The sequence below is a fragment of the Hylobates moloch genome, unplaced genomic scaffold, assembly GCF_009828535.3.
Source record: "Hylobates moloch isolate HMO894 unplaced genomic scaffold, HMol_V3 SCAFFOLD_18, whole genome shotgun sequence".
Lineage (NCBI taxonomy): Eukaryota > Metazoa > Chordata > Mammalia > Primates > Hylobatidae > Hylobates > Hylobates moloch.
In genome coordinates this window covers 32,900,869-32,928,768 of record NW_026652293.1, presented here as the reverse complement: position 1 = coordinate 32,928,768, position 27,900 = coordinate 32,900,869, and the positions used below count along the sequence as shown (strand labels likewise).

Below are 27,900 nucleotides of genomic sequence, written 5' to 3'. Positions count from 1 at the left end.
GACCGTCTCTGGGCCAGCGCGAACCATGGCCGGCATGGTGGACTTCCAGGATGAGGAGCAGGTGAAGTCCTTTTTGGAGAACATGGAGGTGGAGTGCAACTACCAGTGCTATCACGAGAAGGACCCGGACGGTGAGCGGCTCCAGCGCAGCCCGGCGACGCGTCGGGGAGGGGCGTGCCCGGAGAGGTCTGGTCTGCGACCTCTGAGAGGCTGGAGAAGGAATCACGTGGCGGGCGGGGGACGGGGTCTGTGGATCGCGGTGACCGCGTGTGTTGGGAAGGGCGATGTGTCCCGGGAAGACCGAGTCTGGAGGCCGGGGCGGGTAGGAAGAGACGTGCTGGGGCTTTTAGGTTAGGGACTGGGCATCCATCGGTGAACAGAAACTCCCTGCCCTCGTGGAGCTTCTAAGCTAGTGCGGAAGTCGGGCAGTAAGCCTCAGGTAATTCATAAAATCGTGTTCGAAAGTAGTACGTACCGGCCGGGCGCGGTGGCTCACGCCTATAATCCCAGCACTTTGGAAGGCTGAGGCGGGTGGATCATGAGGTGAGGAGATCGAAACCATCCTGGCTAACACGGTGAAACCCCGTCTCTACTAAAAATACAAAAAATTAGCCGGGTGTGGTGGCGGGCGCCTGTAGTCCCAGCTACTCGGGAGCCTGAGGCAGGAGAGCGGCGGGAACCCGGGAGGCGGAGCTTGCAGTGAGCGGAGATCGCGCCACTGCTCTCCAGCCTGGGCGACAGAGCGAGACTCCGTCTCTAAATAAATAAATAAATAAATAAAATAAAAGAAAGTAAGTAAGTGCCCTGGAAAAAGGACTGGGTGAAGGGTATCAGGAGGACAGGAGGGCAGTTTTAAATTGAGTGATCAGGGAACTGAGAAAGTGGCAATTGAATAAAGCCTTGAAGAAGGTAAGGGAGTGAACCATGCAGATCTTACCATAGGTAACAGCTGGCGAAGAGGCCCTGAAGCACAATTGTGTCCCGTGTGTTGTGTGAACATTGAATTGACTTGAGAGTATAGGTGGATGGTGGTGACCAGTAGGGGTCCACCCAGAGCAGCTAATAATACCTTTGGGTGGTTTTCTTCTTCTTGCTTTATTTTTATTTTTTATATTTTCTTTCTTTTTTGAGATAGTATCTCACTATGTTGTCCAGGCTGGTCTCAACTCTTGGGCTCAAGTGATCCTCCCGCCTTTGATTACAGGCATGAACCACTGCGCACTGCCTACTTTTTAATTTTTTTGTTTTTTTGAGACTGAGTCTCACTCTGTCACCCAGGCTGGAGTACAGTGGCTCGATCTCAGCTCACTGCAACCTCTACCTCCTGGGTTAAAGCAATTCTCCTGCCTCAGCCTCCCGAGTAGCTGGGATTACAGGTGCTCACTGCCACGCCCTGCTAATTTTTGTATTTTAGTAGAGACAGGGTTTCACCATGTTGGCCAGGCTGGTCTCGAACTCCTGACCTCAAGCAATCCATCTGCCTTGGCCTCCCAAAGTGCTGGGATTACAGGTGTGAGCCACTGTGCCCAGCCTTTTTTTTTTTCTTTCAAATAAAGGTCTGGTGTGGTGGCACAAGCCTGTAATCCCAGCTCTTTGGGAGGCTGAGGTGAGGCGGGAGGATCACTTGAGGCCAGGAGTTCAAGACCAGCCTGGGCAACATGATGAAACCCTGTCGCTACTGAAAAAAAAAAAAAAAAGATAAAAAGTGGTACTGGCCCTACCTTCTAATAGCTTGCAGTTTAGTCAGTTTAGTTTGCAGAAATGACATAGCTATTCCTTGAAGCTAATCCATAACATAGACCATAACATAACCATATACATATCATAACATAGTCATGACACAGAGTTGCTCTGCAGTATGATGGCTTAAAAAGAACCTGGGGTTGAGCCGGGCACAGTGGCTCACACCTGTAATCCCAGCACTTTGGGAGGCTGAGGTGGGCAGATCACCTGAGGACCGGAGTTCAAGACCAGCCTGACCAATATGATGAAACTCTGTCTCTACTAAAAATACAAAAATTAGCCGGACATGGTGGCATGCGCCTGTAATCCCAGCTACTCGGGAGGCTGAGACAGGAGAATTGCTTGAACCCGGGAGGCAGAAGTTGCAGTGAGCCGAGATCGCACCATTGCACTCCAGCCTGGGCAACAAGAGCGAAACAACATCTCAAAAAAAAAAAAAAAAAAAAGAACCTGGGGTTGTTCTTTGAGAGCTGGTCCATGTCCTAAGTATAGAAAGAACTTAGAGGAATTGGGGTCACTAAGGAACAGGGTGGTTAGGGAAGACTTTGAGGGGAGGTCTGGAGGGCAGGGCAAGTGTTGATTAAATGGAGGAGAGTGTGGGCAGAAAGTGCTATCTTTTGGAAGGTTGAGGTCAGGATGTAGTACGTTTGCAGCGGGAGTCTGGGCCACAGTATGTCAGGGCTTGAATGCCAGGGTAAGGAATATAGACTTTGCTCTGTAGGCAATGGAGAGCAAAACATGTCTGAGAAGCAAGTTCTTGGAATCGGGAAGGGTGGATATATGAAAAGGACTGGCTGCAGCACTTTAGGAGACCTGAGAAGAGGCTATAGTTACCGTAGCAACTGGTGTAGTAGTTTCCTTGCATGTCACGCTCTCTTACCTGGATAACTGAAGTCACCTTCTAACCTGTCCCTCTCTTTGCACTTTACTCCCTTAAAATCCATTTCTACTCACAGATAAACTGATATTTTAATTTTAATTTTGTTATTTTAAATATTAGATTTAAAATAACATTTGTTATCAGTGCCCAATTATATGCCCTCACATACTTAAATTCCTCCATACTCACCCAGGCATATATGAACATATATACCAGAGTAACGTTTTTGTTGGGGGCTGGGGTTGTTTGTTTGGTTTTGGTGGCTTTTTGGTTGTTTGTTTTCTGAGACAGGGTCTTACTCCGTCGTCCAGGCTGGAGTGCAGTGGCGCAATTTCAGCTCACTGCAACCTCTGCCTCCCAGGTTCAAGCACTTCTCCTGCCCCAGCCTCCCAGGTAGCTGGGATTACAGGCATGTGCCACCACACCTGGCTTTTTTTTTTTTTTTCCTGAGACTGAGTCTTGCTCTGTTGCCCAGGCTTGAGTACAGTGGCACAATATCAGCTCACTGCAACCTCCGCCTCCCGGGTTCAAGTGATTCTCCTGCCTCAGCCTCCCAAGTAGCTGGAATTACAAGCATGCGCCACCAAGCCTGGCTAATTTTTGTATTTTTAGTAGAGACGGGATTTCACCATGTTAGCCAGGCTGGTCTCGAACTCCTGACCTCAAGTGATCTACCCGCCTTGGCCTCCCAAAGTGTTGGGATTACAGGCATGAGCCACCACACCTGGCCTGAATCATATTACTTATTTTCTTAAAACCCTCCAGTGGTTTACTGTTTCAGGTGGAAAAAATCGTAAGTCCATCCTATGTTTCACAAGGCCTGTGGTCTGGTCCCTACCTTCCTTCTTCATTTCCTGACCCTCCTACTTGGTTCAGCCATGTTGTACCTTATTCGTGCCAAATTTATTCTCTCTTTCAGGTCTTTGTATTTACTGTTCCTTGTGCCAGGACTTTGTGCCCCTACTCATTTTGTTGTCTTTTAATTTCATTTTTTATTTTTTATTTCTAAGTTTTTTCCAAATCCCTGCCCCACTCCCATTTCATTGTCTTTAAATAGCTAGTGCTTTCTTCTTATTGAGGTCACAGTCCTTGGTGAGCCCCCTCCCCAGTGGCTCAGTCTTTGTTAGCCATTCACCCAAAGTTGACAGCAAACAGTTATCCTGTTTTATTTCAGTCATAGCATTTATTTATTTATTTATTTGTATAAATTTAAGGGGTACAAGTGCAGTTTTGTTACATGGATATATTGCCTGGTTGTGAAGTCTGGGCTTTTTTTTGTTTGTTTTTTTTTGAGATGGAGTTTCGCTCTTGTTGCCCAGGCTGGAGTGCAGTGGCGCCATCTCAGCTCACCACAATCTCCGCCTCCCGAGTTGAAGTGATTCTCTGCCTCAGCCTCCCGAGTAGCTGGGATTATAGGCATGCGCCACCATGCCCGGCTAATATTTTTGTATTTTTAGTAGAGACGGGGTTTCTCCATGTTGGTCAGGCTGGTCTAGAACTCCCGACCTCAGGTGATCTGCCTGCCTCAGCCTCCCAAATTCTGGGGAAGTCTGGGCTTTTAATGTAACCATCACCCAAATAATGCACTTGTACCCGTTAGGTAGTTTCTTATCCCTCACCATCCTCCCACCCTTTCCAATCTCCACTGTCTATTATTCCACACTTCCTATGTCCATGTGTACACAGTATTTAGCTCCCACTTATAAGTGAGGACATGCAGTATTTCACTTCCTGTTTCTGAGTTGTTATAATATTTATTACCGTTTGAATAAATTTTGTTCATTTATTTACTTATTGTATTTCCTCCCCTAGAATGTAAATTTTAGGAGGGCAAATGAGTATATTCTCAGCATCTATAACCATGTCTGGTATATAGATGCATAGAGATGCTCAAGTATTTGTTGAACGAAAATGAATGAGAGATATATGTTGTCACTGGGGGTGAAGAAGAGGGGAGAGAGATTAAGGAGAGAGGTTTACTGAGACTGGGAGACTGCCAAGCAAGTTGAGCCTATTTCCATAGAAGCTGCCATCTCTACTCTTTCTGTTTGGCTTTCATGTTCCTACCCTGGCTGAGGAGTAAGGTATAGTCATCACGGCACCCTTTTCTTTTTCTTTCTTTCTTTCTTTTTTTTTAAGACAGAGTCTCGCTCTGTCACCCAGGCTGGAGTGCAGTGGCGTGATCTCGGCTCACTGCAACCTCCGCCCCCTGGGTTCAAGTGATTCTCCTGCCTTAGCCTCCCAGGTAGCTGGGATTACAGGTGTGCGCCACCACACCTGGCTAATTTTTTTATATTTTTCCACTCCTGGCTAATTTTTTTGTATTTTTAGCAGAGACAGGGTTTCACCCTGTCCAGGCTGGTCTTGAACTGCAGACCTCAAGTGATCCTCCTGCCTCAGCCTCCCCAAGTGCTGGGATTACAGGCATGAGCTACTGAGCCTGGCCCGGCACCCTTTTGTTGCTGCTACAAAGACTAGCCTATGAGCCTTTTAGGTTTTCACTGTTTTTACCATTGAACTTCATGAGAGTTTCCAAAACTAGCAAAGTTTCAATCATGGAAGTCAGTGGGTATTTGGACGTGGCTGACAGGGAGCAGAAGGGCTGGTGAGTGGTGGAGCCAGTGCAGGGGCTGAGGTCTCCCCAGGCCATACATTGCTCAGTCCATGGCTATGGGGAGACGATGCCATTTGTAGGAATGGCTAAACACCACCTACATTCTTTGTGGTAAGGTCAACTTGCCACACCTCAGGAGGACAGGGGCTATCTTAAAAGACATAGCCTGGCCTGCCACACCTGGGCACCCCCTACCCCCAAACCCCCACTGTGAAGCAGCAGCCCCAGACATGAAGAACAGCCCTTGCCCTCTCCTCGCAGGTTGCTATCGGCTGGTGGACTATTTGGAAGGGATCCGGAAGAATTTTGATGAGGCTGCCAAAGTGTTGAAGTTTAACTGCGAAGAGAACCAGCACAGCGATAGCTGCTACAAACTGGGGGCCTACTATGTGACTGGAAAAGGTAAGGAGGGCCCGCTTTTTGGGTCCTTGTCATTGATAGCAGTGCTGGCCTCACACCTGAGCCCCATGATAAGCTCTTGCAGAAGGGTCTCGCAGGCATTGGGAAAGTGCATTGTAGGAAGATGGAGAGGTAGGAGTTCAGCAGAGTGATGGGGGGAAGACCACAGCCTTTCAAGTTAGGTAAACCTTAGGGAATGCTATTTGCAAGTAGTTGGACCTTGAGCCAATCACTTCAACTCTGTGCCTCAGTTACATCACCTGTAAATTGGAGGGAAATAGTACTTGCTTTGTAGGGTCGTGAGGATTAAATAGGATAGTATAGGAAAAGGCGTAGCATGTGTCCGGCACAGAGTAAGGGGTCAGTAATTATTAATTGTCTTCCTTCTGTCTTTTCTCCTTGTACTCTAATTGTAGTTATCACTGGCATAGTGTTTACATCATCTATGGCTAAATAACAAATCACCTCAATAGTTTCTGTGGGTTAAGAATTTGGGAGTGGTTTAGTGGGGGTACCTCAGGGTATCTCATGAGGTTATAGTCAAGACATTGGCCAGGGAGCCAGGGCTATAGTCATTGGAAGGCTTGACTGAAGTTGGAGTTTCCAATTCTAAGACGACTCACTCTGATGGCTGGTAGCAGAGGCCTCTAGTTCCTTACCAGCTGTTATTGGGAGAGCTCAGATTGTCATGACATGGTTCTCTCCATGGGCTGCTTGAGTGTCCTCATGACATGGCGTCTGGCTTCCCCCAGAGTGAATAATTTAAAGGAGAGAACAAGGTAGAATCCACAGTGTCTTTTATAACTTATCTTTGGAAGTCACACGCTTTTCATTTCTATCACATATTTATTAGATGTAGCCTACACTAAGGGAAAGGACTTAAATTCCACTTCTTGAAGAGGAAGGAATATTAAAGAACTTATGGACATATTTAAAACCACCACAGGCCAGGCGTGGTGGCTCACACCTGTAATCCCAGCACTTTGGGAGGCCAAGGCGGGTGGATCACGAGGTCAGGAGTTCAAGACCAGCCTGACCAACACGGTGAAACCCCGTCTCTACTAAAAATACAAAAAAAAAATTAGCTGGGCATGGTGGCACACACCTGTAATCCCAGCTACTCAGGAGGCTGAGGCAGGAGAATCACTGAATCCCAGAACCCTGGAGGCAGAGGTTGCAGTGAGCTGAGATCGTACCACTGCACTCCAGCCTGGGCAACAGAGCAAGACTCTGTCTCACACACGCACACACAAAAAAAACCAACACAAATAAGTAATAGGACCTTTGACAGGCAGCTTTTTTTTTGTTGTTGTTCTGTTTCTCAGACTGGAGTACAGTGATAAAATCATAACTCACTGCAGCCTTGAGCTCCTGGGCTCAAGCAATCCTCCTGCCTCAGCCTCCCCCAGTAGCTGGAACTGCAGGCACGTGCTCCCATGCTTGGCTAATTTTTTATTTTTTGTAGAGACAGGATCTCACTATGTTGTCAGGCTGGTCTCAAACTCCTGGCCTCAAGCAATCCTTGCACCTTGGCCTCCCAAAGTGCTAGCGTAAGGTGTGAGCCACTGCACCTGGCCAAGGATGTCTTTTTTTTTTTTTTTTTGAGACAGGGTCCCACTCTGTCGCCCAGGCTGGTGTGCAATGGCATGATCTCGGCTCACCGCAACCCCCTGGTTTAAGTGATTCTTCTGCCCCAACCTTCTGAGTAGCTGGGATTACAGGGGCGTGTGCCACTACCACCCAGCTAATTTTTGTATTTTTAGTAGAGATGGGGTTTCGCCATGTTAGCCAGGCTGGTCTTGAACTAACCTCAAATGATCCACCCGCCTCGGCCTCCCAAAATGCCGGGATTACAGGTGTGAGCCACCACGCCCGGCCCCATTTTAATTTTTTCAACTAAATTTTAGGCCAGGTGCAGTGGCTCACTTGGGCCCAGGAGGTGGAGGCTGCAGTGAGCTGAGATTGCTTCACTGCATTCCAGCCTCGGCCACAGAGCAAGATTCTGTCTCTAAATAAATAGATAAATATAAATAAATGAAAATAAAAATGATTCTAACCTTTTAATATTTTTTCTAAACTCTTGATAGCCCCAGTGGCTCATTTAGGAAATGTCACTATGGGCTAAAAATATTAATTTGTAGGTCAGCAGTTTCCTTAGTTTCACTTCAGTTTGTTTTTCTTCTGATAAATTCAAGTAAAATCAAAGTTAAATATTTTACTTACAATAGCATCTGTGATCCAATTTTTCCGAACACTTCTATCTAGTATCCATTCAACCAGCCAGCATTTAATCTGAACACAGGCTACAAAGATGACTGGAATGGTGTTCACTTAATGATAATGATGGTTATTTCTAGGTGGATTTGGATGGTTACTTAAAAGAATAATGTTAAAATGTTTATATTTTTTGAGATTGAGTAATGGTACATGGGGATTTGAAGTTTTGCACACATACAAACAACTAAAAAAAGTGAGCCCTGCCACCACTTCTACTTAAAATTATTTGTTAGTGATTTCCCATTGTTTTAAAGATTAAATTCAGAGGTCCTTAATGTGACCCTGCATGATCTGGTCCCTTCTTGCCTGCCTTGCACTATACTTTTCCTCCATGGTCTTTTCACACTTAAAATTATCTTTTTTTTTTTTTTTTTTTTGGTGAGACAGGGTCTCTCTCCATTGCTGAGGCTGAGTGCACTGGCTCAATCATAGCACACAGCAGCCTTGACCTTCTGGGCTCAAGCGATCCTCCCACCTCAGCCTCCCGAGTAGCTGAGCTATTTTTGATTTTTTTGTAGAGATGGAGTCTGGCTATGTTGCCTAGGCTAGTCACAAACTCCTTGATGCAAGCGATCCTCCTGCTTGGCCTACCAAAGTGCTGAGATTACAGGTCTGAGCCACCATGCCCAGCGAAAATCATACATTTATTTGTGTTGTTATTTATTTATTTAGAGGTGAGGTCTTGCACTCTTGCTCAGGCTAGAGTGCAGCTGTCAAAACTTCCAGGCTCAAGCAGTCCTCTTGCCTCAGCCTCTCCAGTAGCTGGGACTACAGGCCCATGCCCCCATGCCTGGCTAATTTTAAATTTTTTATAGAGACAGAGTCTCACTATGTTGCCCAGGCTGATCTTGAACTCCTGGCCTCCTGAGGTCCTCCTGCCTGGGCCTCTCAAAGTGCTGGGATTACTGGCCACCGTGACTGACCTGTATGGTTATTTCGTGTCTGTCTCATTAGCCCATAAGACAGGTTTCATTAGGCCTCAAAAGCAGGACAGTGTCGTTTGTTCCCCAGGACCTAGCACAGCAATTGGCAACTATTCAGTATTCAGTTGTCCCTCAGTATCTTTGGGAAATTTGTTCCAGGACCCTCACTCCATTCTGCCACAGATAATGAAGTCTGATGATGCTCAAGTCCGTTATATAAAAATGGCATAGTATTTGCATATAACCCTACCCATATTCTCCTGTGTATTTTGTTTTATTTTTTGTTTATTTGTTTGTTTGTTTTGAGATGGAGTCTTGCTCAGTCGCCCAGGCTGGACTGCAATGGCACAATCTCAGCTCACTACAACCTCCACCTCCTGGGTTCAAGCAATTTTCCTGCCTCAGCCTCCTAAGTAGCTGGGATTACAGGCACCCACCATCATGCCCAGCTAATTTTTTTTTTTTTTTTTGAAACAGAGTTGTGTTCTGTCATCTAGGCTGGAGTGCAATGGCGCGATCTCCGCTCACTGCAAGCTCCGCCTCTGGGGTTCATGCCATTCTTCTGCCTCAGCTTCCCGAGTAGCTGGTATTACATGCCCCTGCCACCATGCCCAGCTCATTTTTTTGTATTTTTAGTAGAGACAGGGTTTCACCATGTTGGCCAGGCTGGTCTTGAACTCCTGACCTCGTGATCCACCCGCCTCGGCCTCCCAAATTGCTGGGATTACAGGCGTAAACCACCGCGTCCAGCCTAATTTTTGTATTTTTGTAGAGATGGGATTTCACCATGTTGGCCAGGCTGGTCTTTTTTTTTTTTTTTTTTTTTTTTTTGAGACGGAGTCTCGCTCTGTCGCCCAGGCTAGAGTGCAGTGGTGCAATCTCGGCTCACTGCAAGCTCCGCCTCCCGGGTTCACGCCATTCTCCTGCCTCAGCCTCTCCGAGTAGCTGGGACTACAGGCGCCCGCCACCGCGCCCGGCTAATTTTTTTTGTATTTTTAGTAGAGACGGGGTTTCACCGTGGTCTCGATCTCCTGACCTCGTGATCCGCCCGCCTCGGCCTCCCAAAGTGCTGGGATTACAAGCGTGAGCCACCGCGCCCGGCCTGGCCAGGCTGGTCTTGAACCTCCTGATCTCAGGTGATCCGCCCACCTCGGCCTCCCAAAGTGCTGGGATTACAGGTGTGAGTCACCGCATCTGGCCTCCTGAGTATTTTAAATCAATTACTTAGAACAGGGGTATTCAATCTTTTTGCTTCCCTGGGCCACACTGGAAGAAGAAGAATTGTCTTGGGCCATATATAAAATACAGTAACAATAGCTGATGAGCTTAAAAAAAAAAATCACAAAAAAAACTCATAGGCCAGGTGCGGTGGCTCACGCCTGTAATCCCAGCATTTTGGGAGGCTGAGGCGGGTGGATCACGAGGTCAGGAGTTCGAGACTAGCCTGACCAACATGGTGAAACCCCTTCTCTACTGAAAACACAAAAATTAGCCCAGTGTGGTGGCATGCACCTGTAATTCCAGCATTTTGGGAGGCTGAGGCAGGAGAATCGCTTGAACCCTGGAGGCAGAGGTTGCAGTGAGCCGAGATCACGCCACTGTACTCCAGCCTGGGCGACAGAGCAAGACTCCATCTCAAAAAAAAAATAATAATAATAATAATAAAAATAATTTCATAATGTTTTAAGAAAGTTTATGAATTTGTGTTAAGCCACTTTCAAAGCCATCCCAGGCCCGTGGGTTGGACAGTCTTGACTTAGACTATCTAATACAATGTAAATACTGAATAAATAATTGTTCTATTTTATATATTTTGTATTTTTTAATTATATTGTTATTTTTTCCCTAATATTTTTGATGTGTGGTTGGTTGAACCCATGGATATGGAGGGCCCACTGTATGTTTAAATTAATGAACAATTAAGTGCTTGTAATATGCCATGTTCTCACTGTAACCCCATGAGGTAGATATTATTATCATTCCCAATTTTCACCTCCTTTACCTGTTTGAGTTTCCTCATAAGGTATCATTTGAACAAAAGATTCTACGGCTGAGAAAGCTAGGAGTTCTGTGCACTATGCCAGGCTACCTTTCATGCTGCCTGAGCTCATAGCATGGACATTTTTTTTTTTTCTTTTTGAGGTAAAGTCTTGCTCTGTCACCCAGGTTGATCTCGAATTCCTGGCCTCAAGCAATCATCCTGCACAAAGTGCTAGGATTACAGATGTGAGCCACTGTGCTCAGCCTTAAACTTTATTCAAGAATTGTGGGCCAGGTGTGGTGGCTCACGCCTGTAATTCCAGCACTTTGGAAGGCCAAGGTGGGAGGATCGCTTGAGTCCCAGAGTTTAAGACTAGCCTAGGCAACATAGTGAGATCCTGTCTCTACAAAAAAATTTAAAAATTAGCCAGGCATAGTGGTTGGGGTGTGTCTGTAGTCCCAGCTACTTGGGGAGGCTGAGATGGGAAGATTGCTTTAGCCTGGGAGGTTGAGGCTGCCGTGAGCTGTGATCATGCCAGTGCACTCCAGCCTGGGTAACAGAGCAAGACCCTTTCTCCAAAAAAAAAAAAAATTATTCGCTGACTTTGGCCTGAGACATTTAGGTTGTGCCCTGGCTTGGGTCTATTTTTTCCTACTTTCCTTCCTCTCAGGTGGTCTGACCCAGGACCTGAAAGCTGCCGCCAGGTGCTTTTTGATGGCGTGTGAGAAGCCTGGAAAGAAGTCAATAGCAGCATGTCACAACGTTGGCCTCCTGGCACATGATGGACAGGTTAATGAGGATGGCCAGCCTGACCTGGGGAAGGCCAGGGACTACTACACAAGGGCCTGTGATGGTGGCTATACTTCCAGTTGCTTTAACCTCAGTGCCATGTTCCTGCAGGGTGCCCCAGGCTTTCCCAAGGACATGGACCTGGCATGTAAATACTCCATGAAAGCCTGTGACCTGGGTCATATCTGGGCCTGTGCCAATGCCAGTCGCATGTACAAGCTGGGGGATGGTGTTGATAAGGATGAGGCCAAGGCTGAGGTGCTAAAAAATCGAGCCCAGCAGCTACACAAAGAACAGCAGAAAGGTGTCCAACCCTTAACATTTGGGTAATGTGGTCCACCCTCCCTCCCAGGCAACAAACTGCTTGAGGCTGGCAGCTCCTATTTCTGAAGACTGATGCAGCCCTTGAAGGTCAACCTGCTAGAGCAAAAAAACTTGGGACTTGAATTTGTAGCTCCATTTACATGGATCCATTGCCCCAGCTACTGGAGTATAGCCTACAATGTTTATTACAGTCAATATTCCTTCATCTGGGTGTTCTGTGAAGATAGCCATGTTTATGGGGGTCTTAGTTTTCAAACTCTGGCAACTCTGAAAAATAGGAGCAAACTAGAGAGCCCTAGAGATTGGTGGTAGGGAGGGGAGGATAGCAGGAAGTTTGAAAAATTAGCAGCCCCGGGGCCTAAAGGAATCAGCTATCATCATTTTCATCATTATTATTATTTTGGTTAGGATGGCTTGAAAATCAGAACGTATCTTGGTTTATGTAACTAAGGTCTTAAAGAACTAAGAACAGTTAAATAGTCAAAACTACCACCCTCTGACTTACATAATCATTGGTGTGGGCTTCATTTTGTCTTTAGAGTCACATCTTTCAGTAAATTCACAGCGATCAAGAGGGACATGCAACATACAGCTTAAAGGCTGTTATGCTTCAGGGTTGCTGAAGAAGATGAAACATCAGCCTGCCATCGTCTAGAAGAGACATTGGCAGTTAAAAATTAGCACCTCCAGTGTAGTCACCTGGCACTGCCCATCATGCTGAGGGAGCAGATTCTTCCCAAGGCAGCTTCAGCTAGGAGTTTGTAAGCAAGGACTTTGTGACACATTTGTCCCCTGGAACTGAGCCTTTTTAACTGTCCCTGTGAATAAACAATTTTGAGTGACCTACGGTTTGTGCTAATTAGTGTTCTACCAGATTCCAGGTACCGTAGAGAGGATGTTCTTTGTGGTGGTTGTGCCTTTTAAGAACATTTGTGGCCGGGCGCGGTGGCTCACGCCTGTAACCCTAGCACTTTGGGTGGCCAAGGCAGGCGGATCAAGAGGTCAGGAGATAAAGACCATCCTGGCTAACATGGGGAAACCCCATCTCTACTAAAAAATACAAAAAATTAGCCGGGCATGGTGGTGGGCGCCTGTAGTCCCAGCTACTGGGGAGGCTTAGGCAGGAGAATGGCGTGAACCCGGGAGGTGGAGCTTGCAGTGAGCCGAGATCGCACCACTGCACTCCAGCCTGGGCAACAGAGCGAGACTCCGTCTCAAAAAAAAAAAAAAAAAAAAAAAAAAGAACATTTGTTGTCTCCCCAGCTTGTCACCAGGGGGCGAGCTTGTCATTTCCCTGCTGGTAACAATACCATTCTGTGTCACCATCTACTGTTTTAGGCTTCCGTTTTGCAGCCGTCCTGAAAGGAAGGCTTGCTGTGTAAATGAAGGTTTGTGAGCATAGCAGCCAACCTCTCAAGTTGATAGAGGACAGGGACTTCCCCAAGTGCACAGAGGAGATTTCAAAAGACATCAAATTCACTTTTTTAAAATGTAAAGTAGCTTTTGGTATGCTTAAACTAGGTCAGGCCAGGCGTAGTGGCTCATGCCTGTAATTCTAGCATTTTGGGAGGCCAAGGTAGGCGGATCACTTGAGGTCAGGAGTTCGAGATCAGCCTGGCCAACATGAAGAAACCCCTTTCTCTACTAAAAATACAAAAATTAGCTGGGCGTGGTGATGCATACCTGTAATCCCAGCTACTTCGGAAGCTGAGGCAGGAGAATCGCTTGAACCTGGGAGGCAGAGATTGCAGTAAACTGAGATTGTGCCACTGCACTCCAGCCTGGGCAACACAGCAAGACTCTGTCTCAAAAACAAAAGCAAAACTAGGCCAGGTGCAGTGGCTCACGCTTGTAATCCCAGCACTTTGGGGGGCCGAGGCAGGTGGATCATGAGGTCAGGAGTTCGAGAATAGCCTGGCTGACATAGTGAAACCTCATCTCTACTAAAAATACAAAAATTATCTGGGTGTGCTGGTGGGCACCTGTTGTCCCAGCTACTCGGGAGGCTGAGGCAGGAGAATCGCTTGAACCCAGGAGGCAGAGGAGCCAAGACCACCCCATTGCACTCCAGCCAGGTAACAGAGTGAGACTCTGTCTCAAACACACACACACACACACACACGCACACACAAAACTGTAGGTCAAAAAACATGAAAATATGTTCAACATCACTAATCAGGGAAATGCAAATCAAAAACCACAATGAACTCTTAAAATTCAACAGTAAGAAAACAACCTGATTAAAAAACAGGCCAAAACCCTTAACATACCTCAGCAAAGAAGATAGACAGGTGGCAAATAAGCATATGAAAAGATGTTCCATATAACATGTCATCAGGAAAATGCAAGTTAGAACAACAGACCACTATACAACTATTAGAATGGCCAAAATCCAAAGCACTGACAGCATGAAATGCTGAGAAAGTTGGAGCAACCAGAACTCTTATTCCTTGCTGGTGGGAACGCAAGATGGCACAGCCACTTTGGAAGACAGTTAAGCAGTTTCTTACAAAAACTAGGCAAGCTCTTACCATGTGATCCAGCAGTCTTGCTCTTTAGTATTTACCTGAAGGAACTGAAAACATGTCCACACAAAAACCAGCACATGGATGTTTATAGAAGCTTTATTTATAATTGCCAAAACTCAAACCAAAATGTCTTTCAGTAGCTAAATGGGTAAATAAATTGTGGTGCATCTAGACATTATTCAGTGCTTAAATCAAGCTATGAAAAATTATGAGTTATCAAGCCATAAAAAGTCACAGAGGAACTTTAAATGAATGCTACTAAATGAAGCCAGTCTGAAAAGGCTTCATATTAAATGATGCCAACTATATGACACTGGGTTGTATTCTAGAAAAGGCAAAACTATGGAGACAGTAAAAACCAGTGGGTGGGGGAGGGGAGGGAGGAATAATTGGAGCACAGAAGATTTTTAGGGCAGCGAAACTACTCTGTATGATACTATAATGATAGATACCTGTCATTGTACATATGTCCAACCCCCTAAAATGTACAAACAACACCAAGAGTGTTTTTTGTTTGTTTTTTTGTTTTTCTTGAGACGGAGTCTCGCTCTATCGCCCAGACTGGAGTGCAGTGGCGCGATCTCGGCTCACTGCAAGCTCCGCCTCCTGGGTTCACGCCATTCTCCTGCCTCAGCCTCTCCGAGTAGCTGGGACTACAGGCGCCCGCCACCAAGCCCGGCTAATTTTTTGTATTTTTAGTAGAGACGGGGTTTCACCGTGGTCTCAATCTCCTGACCTCGTGATCCGCCCGCCTTGGCCTCCCAAAGTGCTGGGATTACAAGGGTGAGCCACCACGCCCGGCTAACCAAGAGTGAACCCTAATGTAAACTGTGGACTTTGAGTGATAATGATGTGTCAGTGTAGGTTCATCAATTACTGCAAATGTACCTCTTTGGTGGGAGATGTTGAAAATGGTGGAGACTGGCCAGGCGCGGTGGCTCACGCCTATAATCCCAGCACTTTGGGAGGCCGAGGCAGGCGGATCACGAGGTCAAAAGATCGAGACTATCCTGGCCAACGTGGTGAAACCTCGTCTCTACTAAAAATATAAAAATTAGCTGGGTGTGGTGGCACATGCCTGTAGTCCCAGCTACTTGGGAGGCTGAGGCAGGAGAATCGCTTGAACCTGGGAGGCAGAGGTTGCAGTGAGCTGAGATCATACCACTGCACTCCAGCCTGGCGACAACGCGAGACTCCGTGTCAAAAAAAAAAAAAAAAAGAAAAGAAAATGGTGGAGACTATGCATGTGTGGGGGGCAACAACTATATGGGAAATCTCTGTACCCTCCCAATTTTGCTGTAAACCTAAAATTGCTCTAAAATATAAAGTCTATTAAAACCACAATGATATTGCCTCATATCCCATTAGGATGGCTACTATTAAACACAAAAACAAAGTAAGTGTTGTCAAGGATATAGAGAAATTAGAGCCCTGTGCACTGGTGCAGCTCCCCCAAAATGAAAAACAGAATTGCTGTTTAATCCAGCCATTCCACTTCTGGGTACATATCTGTGTTAGGCCATTCTTGCATTGCTATAAAGAAATACCTGAGACTGGGTAATTTATAAAGAAAAGTTTAATTGGCTCTCGGTTCTGCCGGCTGTACAGAAAGCATGGTGCTGTGCATCCTATTGGCTTCTGGTGAGGCCTCAGAAGCTTACAGTCATGGTGGAAGGCACAGGGGGAGTCAGTGTATCACATGGTGAGAAGGCAAGAGCAGGAGCAAGAGAGCGAGCAAGGGGAGATATCACACACAACACACATCTCCTGAGGACAGCACCAAGGGGAAGGTCCTAAACCATTCATGAGAAATCCTCCCCATGATCCAATCACCTCCCACCAAGCTCCACCTCCAACATTGGGGATTACATTTCAACATGAGATTTGGGGGGACAAATATCCAAACTATCAATATCCAAAAGAATTGAAAGCAGGGTCTCCAAGAGGTATCTATACCCATATTCTTAGCAGCACTATTCACAGTAACCAAAGGGTGGAAGGAACCCAAATGCCCATCAGCAGATGAATGAATACACAAAAGGCGGGATGTACATGCAATGGAATATTATTCAGGCTTGAAAAGGAAGGAAATTCTGACACATGCCACACAACATGGCTGAATCTTGAGGACATCATGCTAAGAGAGTCACAAAAAGACATGCTGTATAAGCCAGTCACAAAAAGACATGCTGTATATGAGGCATCTAAACTTGGGTATGAGTTGTACATAAACTCAGAAAAAGAAAGTAAAATGGTGGCTGCCAGGGGCTGGGGTGAGGGGGAAATGAGTTTTTTGTTTTTGTTTTTGTTTTGAGATAGGCTCTTGCTCTGTCGCCAAGGCTGGAGTGCAGTGGCACTATCATAGCTCACTGCAGCCGCTAACTCCTGGGCTCAGGTAATCCTTCCACCTCAGCTTCCCGAGTAGCTAGGACTACAGGTACACACCACCACGCCCAGCTAGTTTTTGTATTTTTTGTAGAGACAAGGTTTTGCCATATTGCCCATGCTGGTCTTAAACTCCTGAGCTCAAGTGATCCTTCCGCCTTGGCCTCCCAAAGTTCTGGGATTATAGGTGTGAGCCACTGTGCCTGGCCAAAATGGGTTGTTTAATAGGTAAAGAGTTTCAAATTTGTAAGATGAAAAAATAATGGAGATTGTTACACAGCAAATGTGAATATACTTAACACTACTGAACTATATGTTTAAAAATGGTTAACCCAGCCTGGCTTACATGGTGAAACCCTCCCTCTACTAAAGATACAAAAATCAGCTGGGCGTGGTTGCATGCGCCTGTAGTCCCAACGACGGAAGGCTGAGGCACGAGAATCGCTTGAACCTAGGAGGTTGCAGTGAGCTGAGATTACACCACTGCACTCCAGCCTGGGCAACAGAGTGAGGCTCCATCTTAAAAAAAAAAAAAAAAAAAAAAAGGTTAAGATGGTAAGTTTTATGTTTTACCACAATTTTTTTAAAAAAACAATATTGACTTTTAAAAAATGCAAGGTTTTAAGTTTTTTTATTATAAAATTAGTATGTTCTCATAAAATGCAATTTGAAACAGAAGAAACCATCACCCCTCACTTCTTTATCACCTACGGGCATTCGTTGGCACAATAGTGTTCTCGTTATTTAACCATTTTTTTAAAGAATTATATCTTTTTTTTTTTGAGATGGTGTTACCCAGGCTGGAGTACAGTGACGCGATCTCAGCTCACTGCAACCTCCACCTCCCAGGTTCAAGTGATTCTCCAGCCTCAGCCTCTTGAGTAGCTGGGACTACAGGCGAGTGCCACCACACCCGGCTATTTTTTGTATTTTTAGTAGAAATGGGGTTTCACCATGTTGATCAGGCTGGTCTCTAACTCCTGACCTCAGCTGATCCACCCACCTCGGCCTCCCAAAGTGCTAGGATTACAGGCATGAGCCGCTGTGCCCTGCCAAGAATCATCTCTTTTCAATTAACAGGTTTTGCAATTTTTTTTTTCTTTTTGAGACAGGGTCTCTCTCTGTCACCTAGGCTGGAGTGCAGTGGTGCAATCATAGCTCACTGCAGCCTCAACCTCCTGGGCTCAGGTGATCCTTCTACCTCAGTCTCCCAAGTAGCTAGGGACTACATGTGCACGACACCATGCCCAGTTAGGTTTCGTATTTTTTGTAGATACAGGGTCTCGCTGTGTTGCCCAGGCTGGTCTCAAACTCCTGGGCTGAAGCGATCCTCCTGCCTCAGCCTCCCAACATGCTAGGATTAGACATGAGCCACTGTGCCCCGCTGGGTTTTGTAATTTTGAAGAACTTTGATTTTTGGGTGGCAGATGTACTGGATTTTTTTTTTTTTTTTTTGAGATGGAACTTCACTCTTGTTGCCCAGGCTGGAGTGCAGTGGCATGATCTTAGCTCACTGCAACCTCCGCCTCCCGGGTGCAAGCAATTCTCCTGCCTCAGCCTCCTGAGTAGCTGGGATTACGGGCATGTGCTACCACACCCGGCTAATTTTGTATTTTTAGTAGGGACGGGGTTTCTCCATGTTGGCCAGGCTGGTCTCGAACTCCCGACCTCAGGTGATCCACCTGTCTCGGCCTCCCAAAGTGCTGGGATTACAGGCGTGAGCCACTACACCCAGCCCTTTTTTTTTTTTTTTTATGGACCAGTTCCTACCTGGGACCTCTGGTACTTGCCTTCCTGAGTCACATACTTAGTGGGGCAGGGAACAATAGAGTGAGCATTAACTGTATCAAAATGTTATATTTCCCTAAAGTCATTAAAATGCAAAGAATAATAATTTACTGTTCAGAATGGCCCAAGGCCATTTCATACCCAGGCTGCTGTGGGAAGCAGTAGGTTGGTAAGAGCCAGCATGGATAAGTTTCTCACTTTAATGCAGTCTTTGAGGCAAGGTTTGAAAATGGCTTTTCAGACTCTGGTCACAGCAAGCAGTATCATTACTGTGTCTTCTAGCCAGCAGGCATTGGATCATCATTAACAACTATTTCCTACATTTTTCCTCCATGCTAGGCTTGGGCTGGATACAGGACATTCAGAGCTGGCCTGATGGTCTAATGGGGAAGACGGTTCGTAATTGACTCTAGTGGTTTGTATTCTCACTCACTAAAATCTTTTTTTTTTTTTTTTTTTTTAAGACACAGTCTCACTGTGTTGCCCAGGCTGTAGTGCAGTGGTGCGATCTTGGCTCACTGCCACCTCTGCCTCCTGGGTTTGAGCGATTCTCCTGCCTCAGGCTCCTGAGTAGCTGGGATTACAGGCCACCACACCCAGCTAATTTTTGTATTTTTTAGTAGAGATGGGTTTCACCATTTCACTATGTTGGCCAGGCTGGTCTTGAACTTCCAATCTCAGATGATCTGCCCGCCTCTGCCTCCCAAAGTGCTGGGATTACAGGCGTGAACCGCTCTGCCCAGCCAATGCTCTCACTAAAATCTGACAGTATGGTGCTCAGTACTGTGAGGAAAGAAAGGAAGAGTCCCAGAGAGGGAAGGGAAAACCTGAGGGTATAGAGATTTGGCTTTTATCTTGTGGGTAATGCAGAGTCACGAAGGGGTTTTGATCAGGTTTGGAAATTAGAAAGATCATCCCCAGTGCAGAAAATGAATCACGGGGGGAAAGACTGGAGGCAGGAAGACCAATGAGGAGACAGCTGCAGAGGTCAAGGTAAGACATGGTGGGGCCTGAGCTAAGGCCTGTCAAGCAAGGAAGGGAGCACAGGTGAGAGGTCAGACAGCTGAATAAGCAAAATTTAGCCATGTGGGGGTGGGAGGAAGGTGGGGTTGAGCATGAGGTTGAAAAATATAAACCAAAACAGGTTTAGCTTGGGCATCTAGGTGGACAGTGGCGCTATTCATATTGATTTGGAGCCTGTGGTGTGGGGATGGGGACAAGAACTCTGAGCTGTTGGGTGATTTTTTAAATTTTAGAAATAAATAGCATTTTTATTTGTTTTATGAAGTTGCTTGAAAAATTTTATGAAGGGCAGCGTGCAGAGGGAAAATGCCTAGACTTCAGATCCTACAGATGTGGACAATTCTGGATTAGTCAAAGGCAGAATACGCATGTATGTTTAGGGCACCTAAAAAAGAATGAGAAATATATAAATTTAAAAATAGTAATGTTACATTTCTTTTTTTTTTTTCTTTTTCTTTTTTGAGACAGAGTCTCGCTCTGTCACCCAGGCTGGAGTGCAGTGGCTCGATCTTGGCTCACTGCAAGCTCCGCCTCCCAGGTTCACGCCATTCTCCTGCCTCAGCCTCCCAAGTAGCTGGGACTACAGGCGCTAGCTACCATGTCTGGCTAATTTTTTGTATTTTTTTTTAGTGGAGACAGGGTTTCACTATGTTAGCCAGGATGGTCTCGATGTCCTGACCTTGTGATCTGCCCGCCTCAGCCTCCCAAAGTGCTGGGATTACAGGCGTGAGCCACCACTCCTGGCCTACATTTCTTTTAAAGCATCAAGTAATCACTTTGTGGGGGGAATGGAGACTTTTTTGGGTTCTTTATGTTCATTTTGCAGTTTAGACCTCTTTTATTGTGAATTCTATATTAGGGTTGGTGGGGGCGGGGTGTACCAGACTATTTTCAGTTCTTAGGTCTAAAGGTCTTAGCCTGGGTTCTGACCTGAGTTTTGCTTTTTATTGGCTGTGTGACCTTAGACAAGTTACTCTACCCTCTTTTTGGATTTTGTCACCTCTCAGGTGAGGATAACAATGTCTTTTTTTTTTTTTTTTTTTTTGAGACGGAGTCTCCCTCTGTCGCCCAGGCTGGAGTGCAGTGGTGCAATCTCGGCTCACTGCAAGCTCTGCCTCCCGGGTTCACGCCATTCTCCTGCCTCAGCCTCTCCGAGTAGCTGGGACTATAGGTGCCCGCCACCACGCCCGGCTAATTTTTTGTATTTTTAGTAGAGACGGGGTTTCACCGTGGTCTCGATCTCCTGACCTCGTGATCCGCCCGCCACGGCCTCCCAAAGTGCTGGGATTACAAGCGTGAGCCACCGCGCTCGGCACAATGTCTTCTAATAGGGTTGTTAGGAGGAGTAAATAGTAACTCTTATCGTAGAATGATAAATGCTGATTTAAAAAGACTTTTGTGGAATGAAATCTTACAATTAGATAATTGTCTTTTTTCTGAGTGGTATTGTTACCTTGTGAGAGAGTCTAGCTTTTAAAACAGCCTGCCTTTGCTGCCATTCTTTGTACTTGATGGCACAAAACAGCTGCAGGGTGCAGGCCTGGGACAGGGAAGTGGGGGCTGCCCCTACTTTTTCCCTTCTCCACTGCCTGAGCACAGAGAGAGTCACACAGAAGACTTGCACCTGCTGGGGGCCCAGAGTGGAAACTATTTCCAGCTGGTGCCCCTCCCCAGGCTTGAGGAATGGTGATTGTATTACAGTTTATAAATCAGGCCTCCCCACTGTCTAAAGGGGAAAGGCCAAAATTCTTTGCCCAATGTGTCTCCCCACTCCCATGAGATGATCCCTGCCTCCATATTTAGCCCCATCTTATTCCTAACTCAGGCATCTTTGCATCAGGAAACTGCTTGTGGTCTCTGCACCACCCACCCCACCCCCCAAAATATCCCTATCTCTCTCTCTCTCACACACACACACACACACACACACACACACACACAGAAATTAAGTGGTGATGGATGTGTTCATTAATTTGACTATAGTAATTACACAATGTATATCAAACCATCACACTGTATACCTTGAATATATACATTCTTTGTCCATTAAATATTTTAAAAGAAAAAGTAACAACAAAATACCCAGGCTGTTTCTTACAGCCAAGTTTTGCTGATGCCTGGGTCCACCAAGACCTACGTAATGAAAATCTGGATTTTAAATAAGAAAACCACAGGAAATTCTTATGCATACTAAAATAGGCAGCCCACTCAAGTGGTATAAAGCCGCAGCTCCTTAGCTTGTCACTACAACCCCTCTGCAGTCTGGTTTCCACACCTTCAGCTCTTTACAATTCCTAATAGTCCTTTAAAACTTAGCCCACGTGAGGCCGGGCGCGGTGGCTCACGCTTGTAATCCCAGCACTCTGGGAGGCCGAGGCGGGCAGATCACGAGGTCAGGAAATCCAGACCACGGTGAAACCCCGTCTCTACTAAAAAAAATACAAAAAAATTAGCCGGGCGTAGTGGCGGGCGCCTGTAGTCCCAGCTACTCGGAGAGGCTGAGGCAGGAGAATGGCGTGAACCCGTGAGGCGGAGCTTGCAGTGAGCCGAGATTGCGCCACTGCACTCCAGCCTTGGCGACAGGACGAGACTCCGTCTCAAAAAAAAAACTTAGCCCACATGTCACCTTCTCCAGGAAGTCAAGCTGGACCCTCAAGTTCTGTGGTCTTCTGATAGTCCTTGTGCTTCTCTCAGTTCTTTCTTTTTTAAAATTTAATTTTTTTTTTTTTGAGACAGAGTCTCACTCTGTTGCCCAGACTGGAGTGCAATGGCATGATCTCGGCTCACCGCAACCTCTGCCTCTCGAGTTCAAGCGATTCTCCTGCCTCAGTCCCCAAGTAGGTGAGATTACAGGCACCCAGAATCCTGCCTAATTTTTGTATTTTTAGTAGAGACGGGGTTTTGCCATGTTGGCCTGTTGGCCAGGCTGGCCTCGAACTCCTGGCCTCAAGTGATCCATCTGCGTTGGCCTCCCAAAGTGCTGGGATTACAGGCATGAGCCACTGCGTCCAGCCTTAATTTGATTTTTTAAAAACAGAGACAAGTTCTCACTATGTTGCCCAGGTTGGTCTCAAACTTCTGAACTCAAGCGATCCACCTGCCTCAGCCTCCCAAAATGCTGGCACTACTACGCCCAGCCTGTCTCTGTCCTTTTCACATGGTTTGGGACAGGCTGTTAAGTGCCTGTCCCAATAGATTATGTCCTAATAGATTATGTCTCATTTCTATTCCCTGTGCCTAGCTCAGGATCTGGTACAGATTAGATACATAATAAATCTTTATTGAAGGAAAGGGAAGGGAAGGGAAACTCTCAGAGACAAATGCTATCTTCCAGTAGATCAACTGAGCATTGAAAAAGTAGCGTTTTGGAAAAGAATCTGGATTTAAATAATTTCTCTGCAAATGTGTTATGTTTCCTCTATGAGGCTCATTTTCCTCATCTCTAGAGTAAGGATAATGTTTACTTTTCAGGTTTAGTGTAAGGGTTAAAGGATTTCATGAGATAAAGTAAGTGCGGTGCCTGGCTTGATGCCTGGCATATTCTAAATTGTGTAATAACTCACTGAAGGGCTATCTTTTGGAAGCAGAACTAGGCTTGTTCTGTACAGCTCCAGAGAGCAGAACTAGGCTTAATGGATGGAAGCTGCTAGGAGACAGAACTCAGTTCATCGACATCTGAGTGGAAGAAAGAATTTTCTAGTTGGCAGAATGAGAAGCTCTGGGAGGAGGTGAACTTCTATTACAGGGATATGCAAGCAGAGAGGAGATGCTCACCTGTCAGGGCTGATGCAGAGGGGACTAACTCTGTATGAGATTTGGGTGGAGTGAGTATGCAAAATCTGAAAGATGGGAGCCAGATAAGGCATTTCCATTCAGTGCCCTCCACAATTCATTATTCATATGGCCAACACTGAGGGCTTCCTCTAGGCTGGGTGGCCCTAAGTTGGGCGCTGGGGATACAGGGCTGGATTTGACAGAGTCTTTGTCAATTAGGAGATTACAGTCTAAATTTTGATCATTTATTGAGCAACTACTTTGTACCACATGCTCTAATCATCTCAGGAAACTTTCATTCTCACTGTTTTTCAAAGAAACTGAGGCTCAGCCAAAGTGGCTTACAGAAAGACTCACAGACCAATGAGTATTGCAGCCGGGATTAGAATTTAGTCCTGCTTGTCTCCTAAACCCTCTTCATATGACTCAAGGCTGCCTCACATCCTGACGTTGGAAACACTTTGCAGTCTCAGGGAGATCCTCAAACAGCACCCAAGGACCTTTTGGGTACCAAGTAGATGCTGATGAACAGGAGCTAAAAGGCTACGGTCAGCTGCAGGAGGACATGGACTCCCTGTAGCACGCTCTGTGCCCGAGTTCCCTCCAGCTGGGGCCATGCGGAGAGTCCAGGAGAACTTGCTGAGGTCAGACTTCACTGCTCACATGACCAGCCAAGCTGCCTGGGCCAGGGCTCCCTGAGGGAACTTGAAACCCGGCTGGGTTCCATCAGCTCCAAGAATAGCAGCTGACCCTACTCTCCCCAAGACGATGGTGTCCGATCAGGTTCCAGGAGGCCCTAGTGGACTCCAGACATCAGTGGCAGCAAGCTTTGACCTTGAAGCTGCTCTGGGGTGGTGTAATAACAGCAGCATTCATTAACTGCCCACTGTGTGCAGGGCGCCTCCTGAAGTGGGGGACATCCTGTAAGGGAGGTCTAAGAAGTATGGAACCCATTTTACAGGTGAGGAAATTGGGGCTCAGAGATACTAAGAACTTGCCCAAAGTCACAGTGAATATGCGGCAGAGCTGGGTTGGAGCCTGGGCTCCCTCTGCCAGTGACCCTGCTTCTGTGAGGAGAGAAGAGCACTCTCAAGATCTCAGAAGACTCCTGGGCAGAGGAGACAAATCCCATCAGCTTCTAAAGGAATGAAGGCAGGGTGCATTGCCTCACATCTGCAATCCCAGCACTTTGGGAGCTGGGAGTCTGAGGCAAGAGGATCGCTTGAGCCCAGGAGTTCAAGACCAGCCTGAGCAACACAGTGAGACTTCATCTTTAAAAAAAAAAAAAAAAGAAAGAAATTAGCCAAGCATGGTGGTATGCACTTGTAGTCCTGGCCACTTGGGAGGCTGAGGATCATTAGAATCATTAGAATCCAGGAGTTCAAGGCTGCAGTGAGCTGAGATTGTGCCAGTGCACTCCAGCCTAGGTGTCAAAGTGAGACCTTATCTCTAAATAAATGAATTAAAAAAAAGTTCCCGGCCAGGTGCAGTGGCTCACACCTGTAATCCCAGTACTTTGGGAGGCTGAAGTGGGTGGATCACCTGAGGTCAGGAGTTCGAGACCAGCCTGGCCAACATGGCAAAACCCTGTCTCTACTAAAAATACAAAAATTAGCCAGGCGTGGTGGTGGGTGCCTGTGATCCCAGCTATTCAGGAGGCTGAGGCAGGAGAATCGCTTGAACTTGGGAGGCGGAGGTTGCAGTGAGCGGAGATCGCGCCATTGCACTCCAGCCTGGCAGACGAGTGAAACTCCATATCAAGATTTGAGAGCATCAAATCTTTGAGAGTCTAGTGTTTGTACCACTAATCCACCAAACCTAGAGGGCTGCCTCTGACAAAGGGGGCCCGAGAGATGGTGGGCAGCCTGAATCTTATAGCCAGTGAGGTTCAAGGCAGACTTACAGTTAATTGATGGACTCGAGGGCACAAGTGAGCTGTAACTCTCTTGGTGCTAAATGCTTTCTGTGTTTCTCTGGTGTGCCGGGAACTTCCCAGGCTCAGCCTCCACATGAGCACATAGTGGGATGGGATGGTGGTGGGATGAGGTGATGAAGAACTGAAGATACAGGATGCTGCTAGGGCTGATTCATGGATGTGAGTCCTGCGCATTTGCAAGGGCCCCATGCCTGGTTTAAGCCTCTACTATCACTGTCTTGAAATTCTTCACAATGTTGAACAAGGGGCCCTGCATTTTCACTTTGCACTGGACCCTGCAAATTATGTAGTTTATTTATGTAGCTGTTGGGCTGTGGGGTAGGAGGCAGCAGCCGCCGACCTGCAGTGCTCCTGGGACTTATCAGAGGCTTGTCAATCCATCAACCAATGGCTGAGTCACCAACAGACAGGAAGGAAGCCAGACTAAGCCCCACCAGACAGGTTTGGCCTGTAACTGCAAATCCCTAAGAGACTGTAACAAGGCAAGGCTCTAAGGAGATTCTGGGGATAGAATTGGAACCCACGGAGGAGGGGCATGGTCTGAGGGGGATTTTAACTCAGTGTCAGAAAGATTTTCCTAACAGTCAAAATGTAATCATAATACATAAAATATACCTCAATAAAGCTGTTGAAAATGTAATCATCTTACTGGCAACTGACATTGAGTGCTTACTGTGTGCAAGGAGCTGTGCTAAACACTTCATTGAAAATATGGAAGATAGGCTGGGCATGGTGGCTCACACCTGTAATCCCAGCACTTTGGGAGGCGAAGGCAGGCAGATCATCTGAGGTCAGAAGTTCAAGACCAGCCTAACCAACGTGGTGAAACCCCCATCTCTACTAAAAATACAAAAAATTAGCCGGGCGTGGTAGCACACGCCTGTAATCTCAGGTAGACAAGAGGCTGAGGCAGGAGGATTACTTGAACCCAGGAGGTGGAGGTTGCAGTGAGCTGAGATGGCGCCACTTCACTCTAGCCCGGGCAACAGAGCAAGGCTCCGTCTCAAAAAAAAGAAAGAAAGAAAATATTGAGAGTGGTCAGGAAGAACATAGTCTCTGGAGCCATATTGCTCTACTGCTTATTAGCTGTGTGAGCTGGGGCAAGTTACTTGGCTTCTCTGTGTCTTAGTTTCATCATCCGGAAAATGAGGATAAGACTAATACGTCTCTCTCATAGGATTAAATTATTGTGAAGAATGGCCAGGCACAGTGGCTCTGTAATCTCAGCACTTTGGGAAGCCTAGGCGGGTGGATTGCTTGAAGCCAGAAGTTCGAGACCAGCCTGGGCAATATGGCAAAATCCCATCTCTACAAAAAATATGAAAACTGGCTAGGGCTGGTGGTGCATGCCTATAGTCCCAGCTACGTGGGAGGCTGAGATGGGAGGATTGCTTGAGCCCAGGAGGTCGAGGCTGTAGTGAGCCAAGATCATGCCACTGCACTCCATTCTTGAGTGACAGAATGAGACCCTATCTCAAAATTTCCTTGTAAGGATTAAATGAATTTACATATGTAAACACCTAGAACAGTGTCTGACATATACTAAGTACCATATATAAGTTAGTTATTATTTAATCCTCAGAACAATCCTATGATGGAGGTATTATTATTATTTTACATTATTCCCATTTAACAGACAAGTAAACTGAGCCTTAGAAGAGGTAAGTGACTTGTTGATCCCAGAGCTATTGGGTGGTGGAGCAGGAGATTCCGCTATGGGAGTTAGGTCAGACTTCATGATCGTCATGCCTAGTGCTTACACTACAGCAGGCATCTGGTGAGTTTTTGTTAAGTTAATCAATTAATTATTATTTCTTTCAGCTCTGAGATTCTAAACCTGTAAGAAATATGTGTTCTGGCCGGAGGAGGATGCAGGGACCTAGACATCTTAGGATTTCTTACCAATTGTTGGCCGCAGCACAATCAAATATCAAGTATGTCCCACTCTAGGCCTTCTGAATTAATTGCCTGTTTGCTCCCTCTCCATCCCTGCAGGCACTGTCCAAGTTCTCGTCTCATCATCTCTCTGGACTCTGAATTCAGCAGCACTATATCCTAACTCATGTCTCTCACATCTGCACAGCACTTCACAGTGTACAAAGTGCTTTCAAATTCAATGGTTTGTTGGTCTGTATGGCAGACTTTGTGGCACACAGCTCAGTACTCATGCCAGGCCTCCAGACAGATCCCAGCCAGCGAGGACTTCCTGCCTCAAGAGGCCAGAGCCGACTGCATGGGAACAGGGAGTGCAGTCTGGATATGCCATGTGGGGGTGCTTATTGAGTTGTTGCTCTCTAGATGGAGTTTGGGGATTTTCTAAGCCAAAGCATGGAGTGAAAGGGGCCAGGCCCTCACCAGGGAATGTTCACTGCCACTCCTCACACTTACCATCTCAAATTCAAGACCCCTGCTGGGGGAGAAGTGGCTGAAGGCAGGCAGTCCTTTAGCTCCTCTGCAAGTTTAAAAAATATCTCAGCCGGCCGGGCACGGTGGCTCACACGTGTAATCCCAGCACTTTGGGAGACCGAGGCAGGCG

General features: G+C 46.5%; 1 protein-coding gene across 2 annotated transcripts; it reads left to right on the top strand.

The window, feature by feature from the left end:
- The first annotated feature begins 8 nt into the window (after positions 1-8).
- Positions 9-27,854, top strand: LOC116457721 (cytochrome c oxidase assembly factor 7). 2 transcript variants are annotated; one of them, XM_058430737.1, is made up of 3 exons: positions 9-131; positions 5,499-5,639; positions 27,360-27,854. In XM_058430737.1, exons 1-3 carry the CDS (start codon positions 26-28, stop codon positions 27,791-27,793), a joined length of 681 nt encoding a protein of 226 aa, XP_058286720.1. In that variant the 5' UTR covers positions 9-25; the 3' UTR covers positions 27,794-27,854. The 2 variants fall into 2 exon arrangements, with proteins under 2 accessions (XP_058286720.1, XP_031992981.1); XM_032137090.2 differs by lacking the exon at positions 27,360-27,854 and adding an exon at positions 11,488-12,842.
- The last annotated feature ends 46 nt before the right edge of the window (positions 27,855-27,900 follow it).

What these genes read in the sequence shown, in the direction of transcription:
- LOC116457721 (XM_032137090.2), top strand. Translation starts at nt 26, where the DNA reads ATGGCCGGCATGGTGGACTTCCAGGATGAGGAGCAGGTGAAGTCCTTT. An exon ending in TCACGAGAAGGACCCGGACG is followed by an intron (nt 132 to 5,498) that starts GTGAGCGGCTCC and finishes CTCTCCTCGCAG; the next exon opens with GTTGCTATCGGCTGGTGGAC. An exon ending in CTACTATGTGACTGGAAAAG is followed by an intron (nt 5,640 to 11,487) that starts GTAAGGAGGGCC and finishes CCTTCCTCTCAG; the next exon opens with GTGGTCTGACCCAGGACCTG.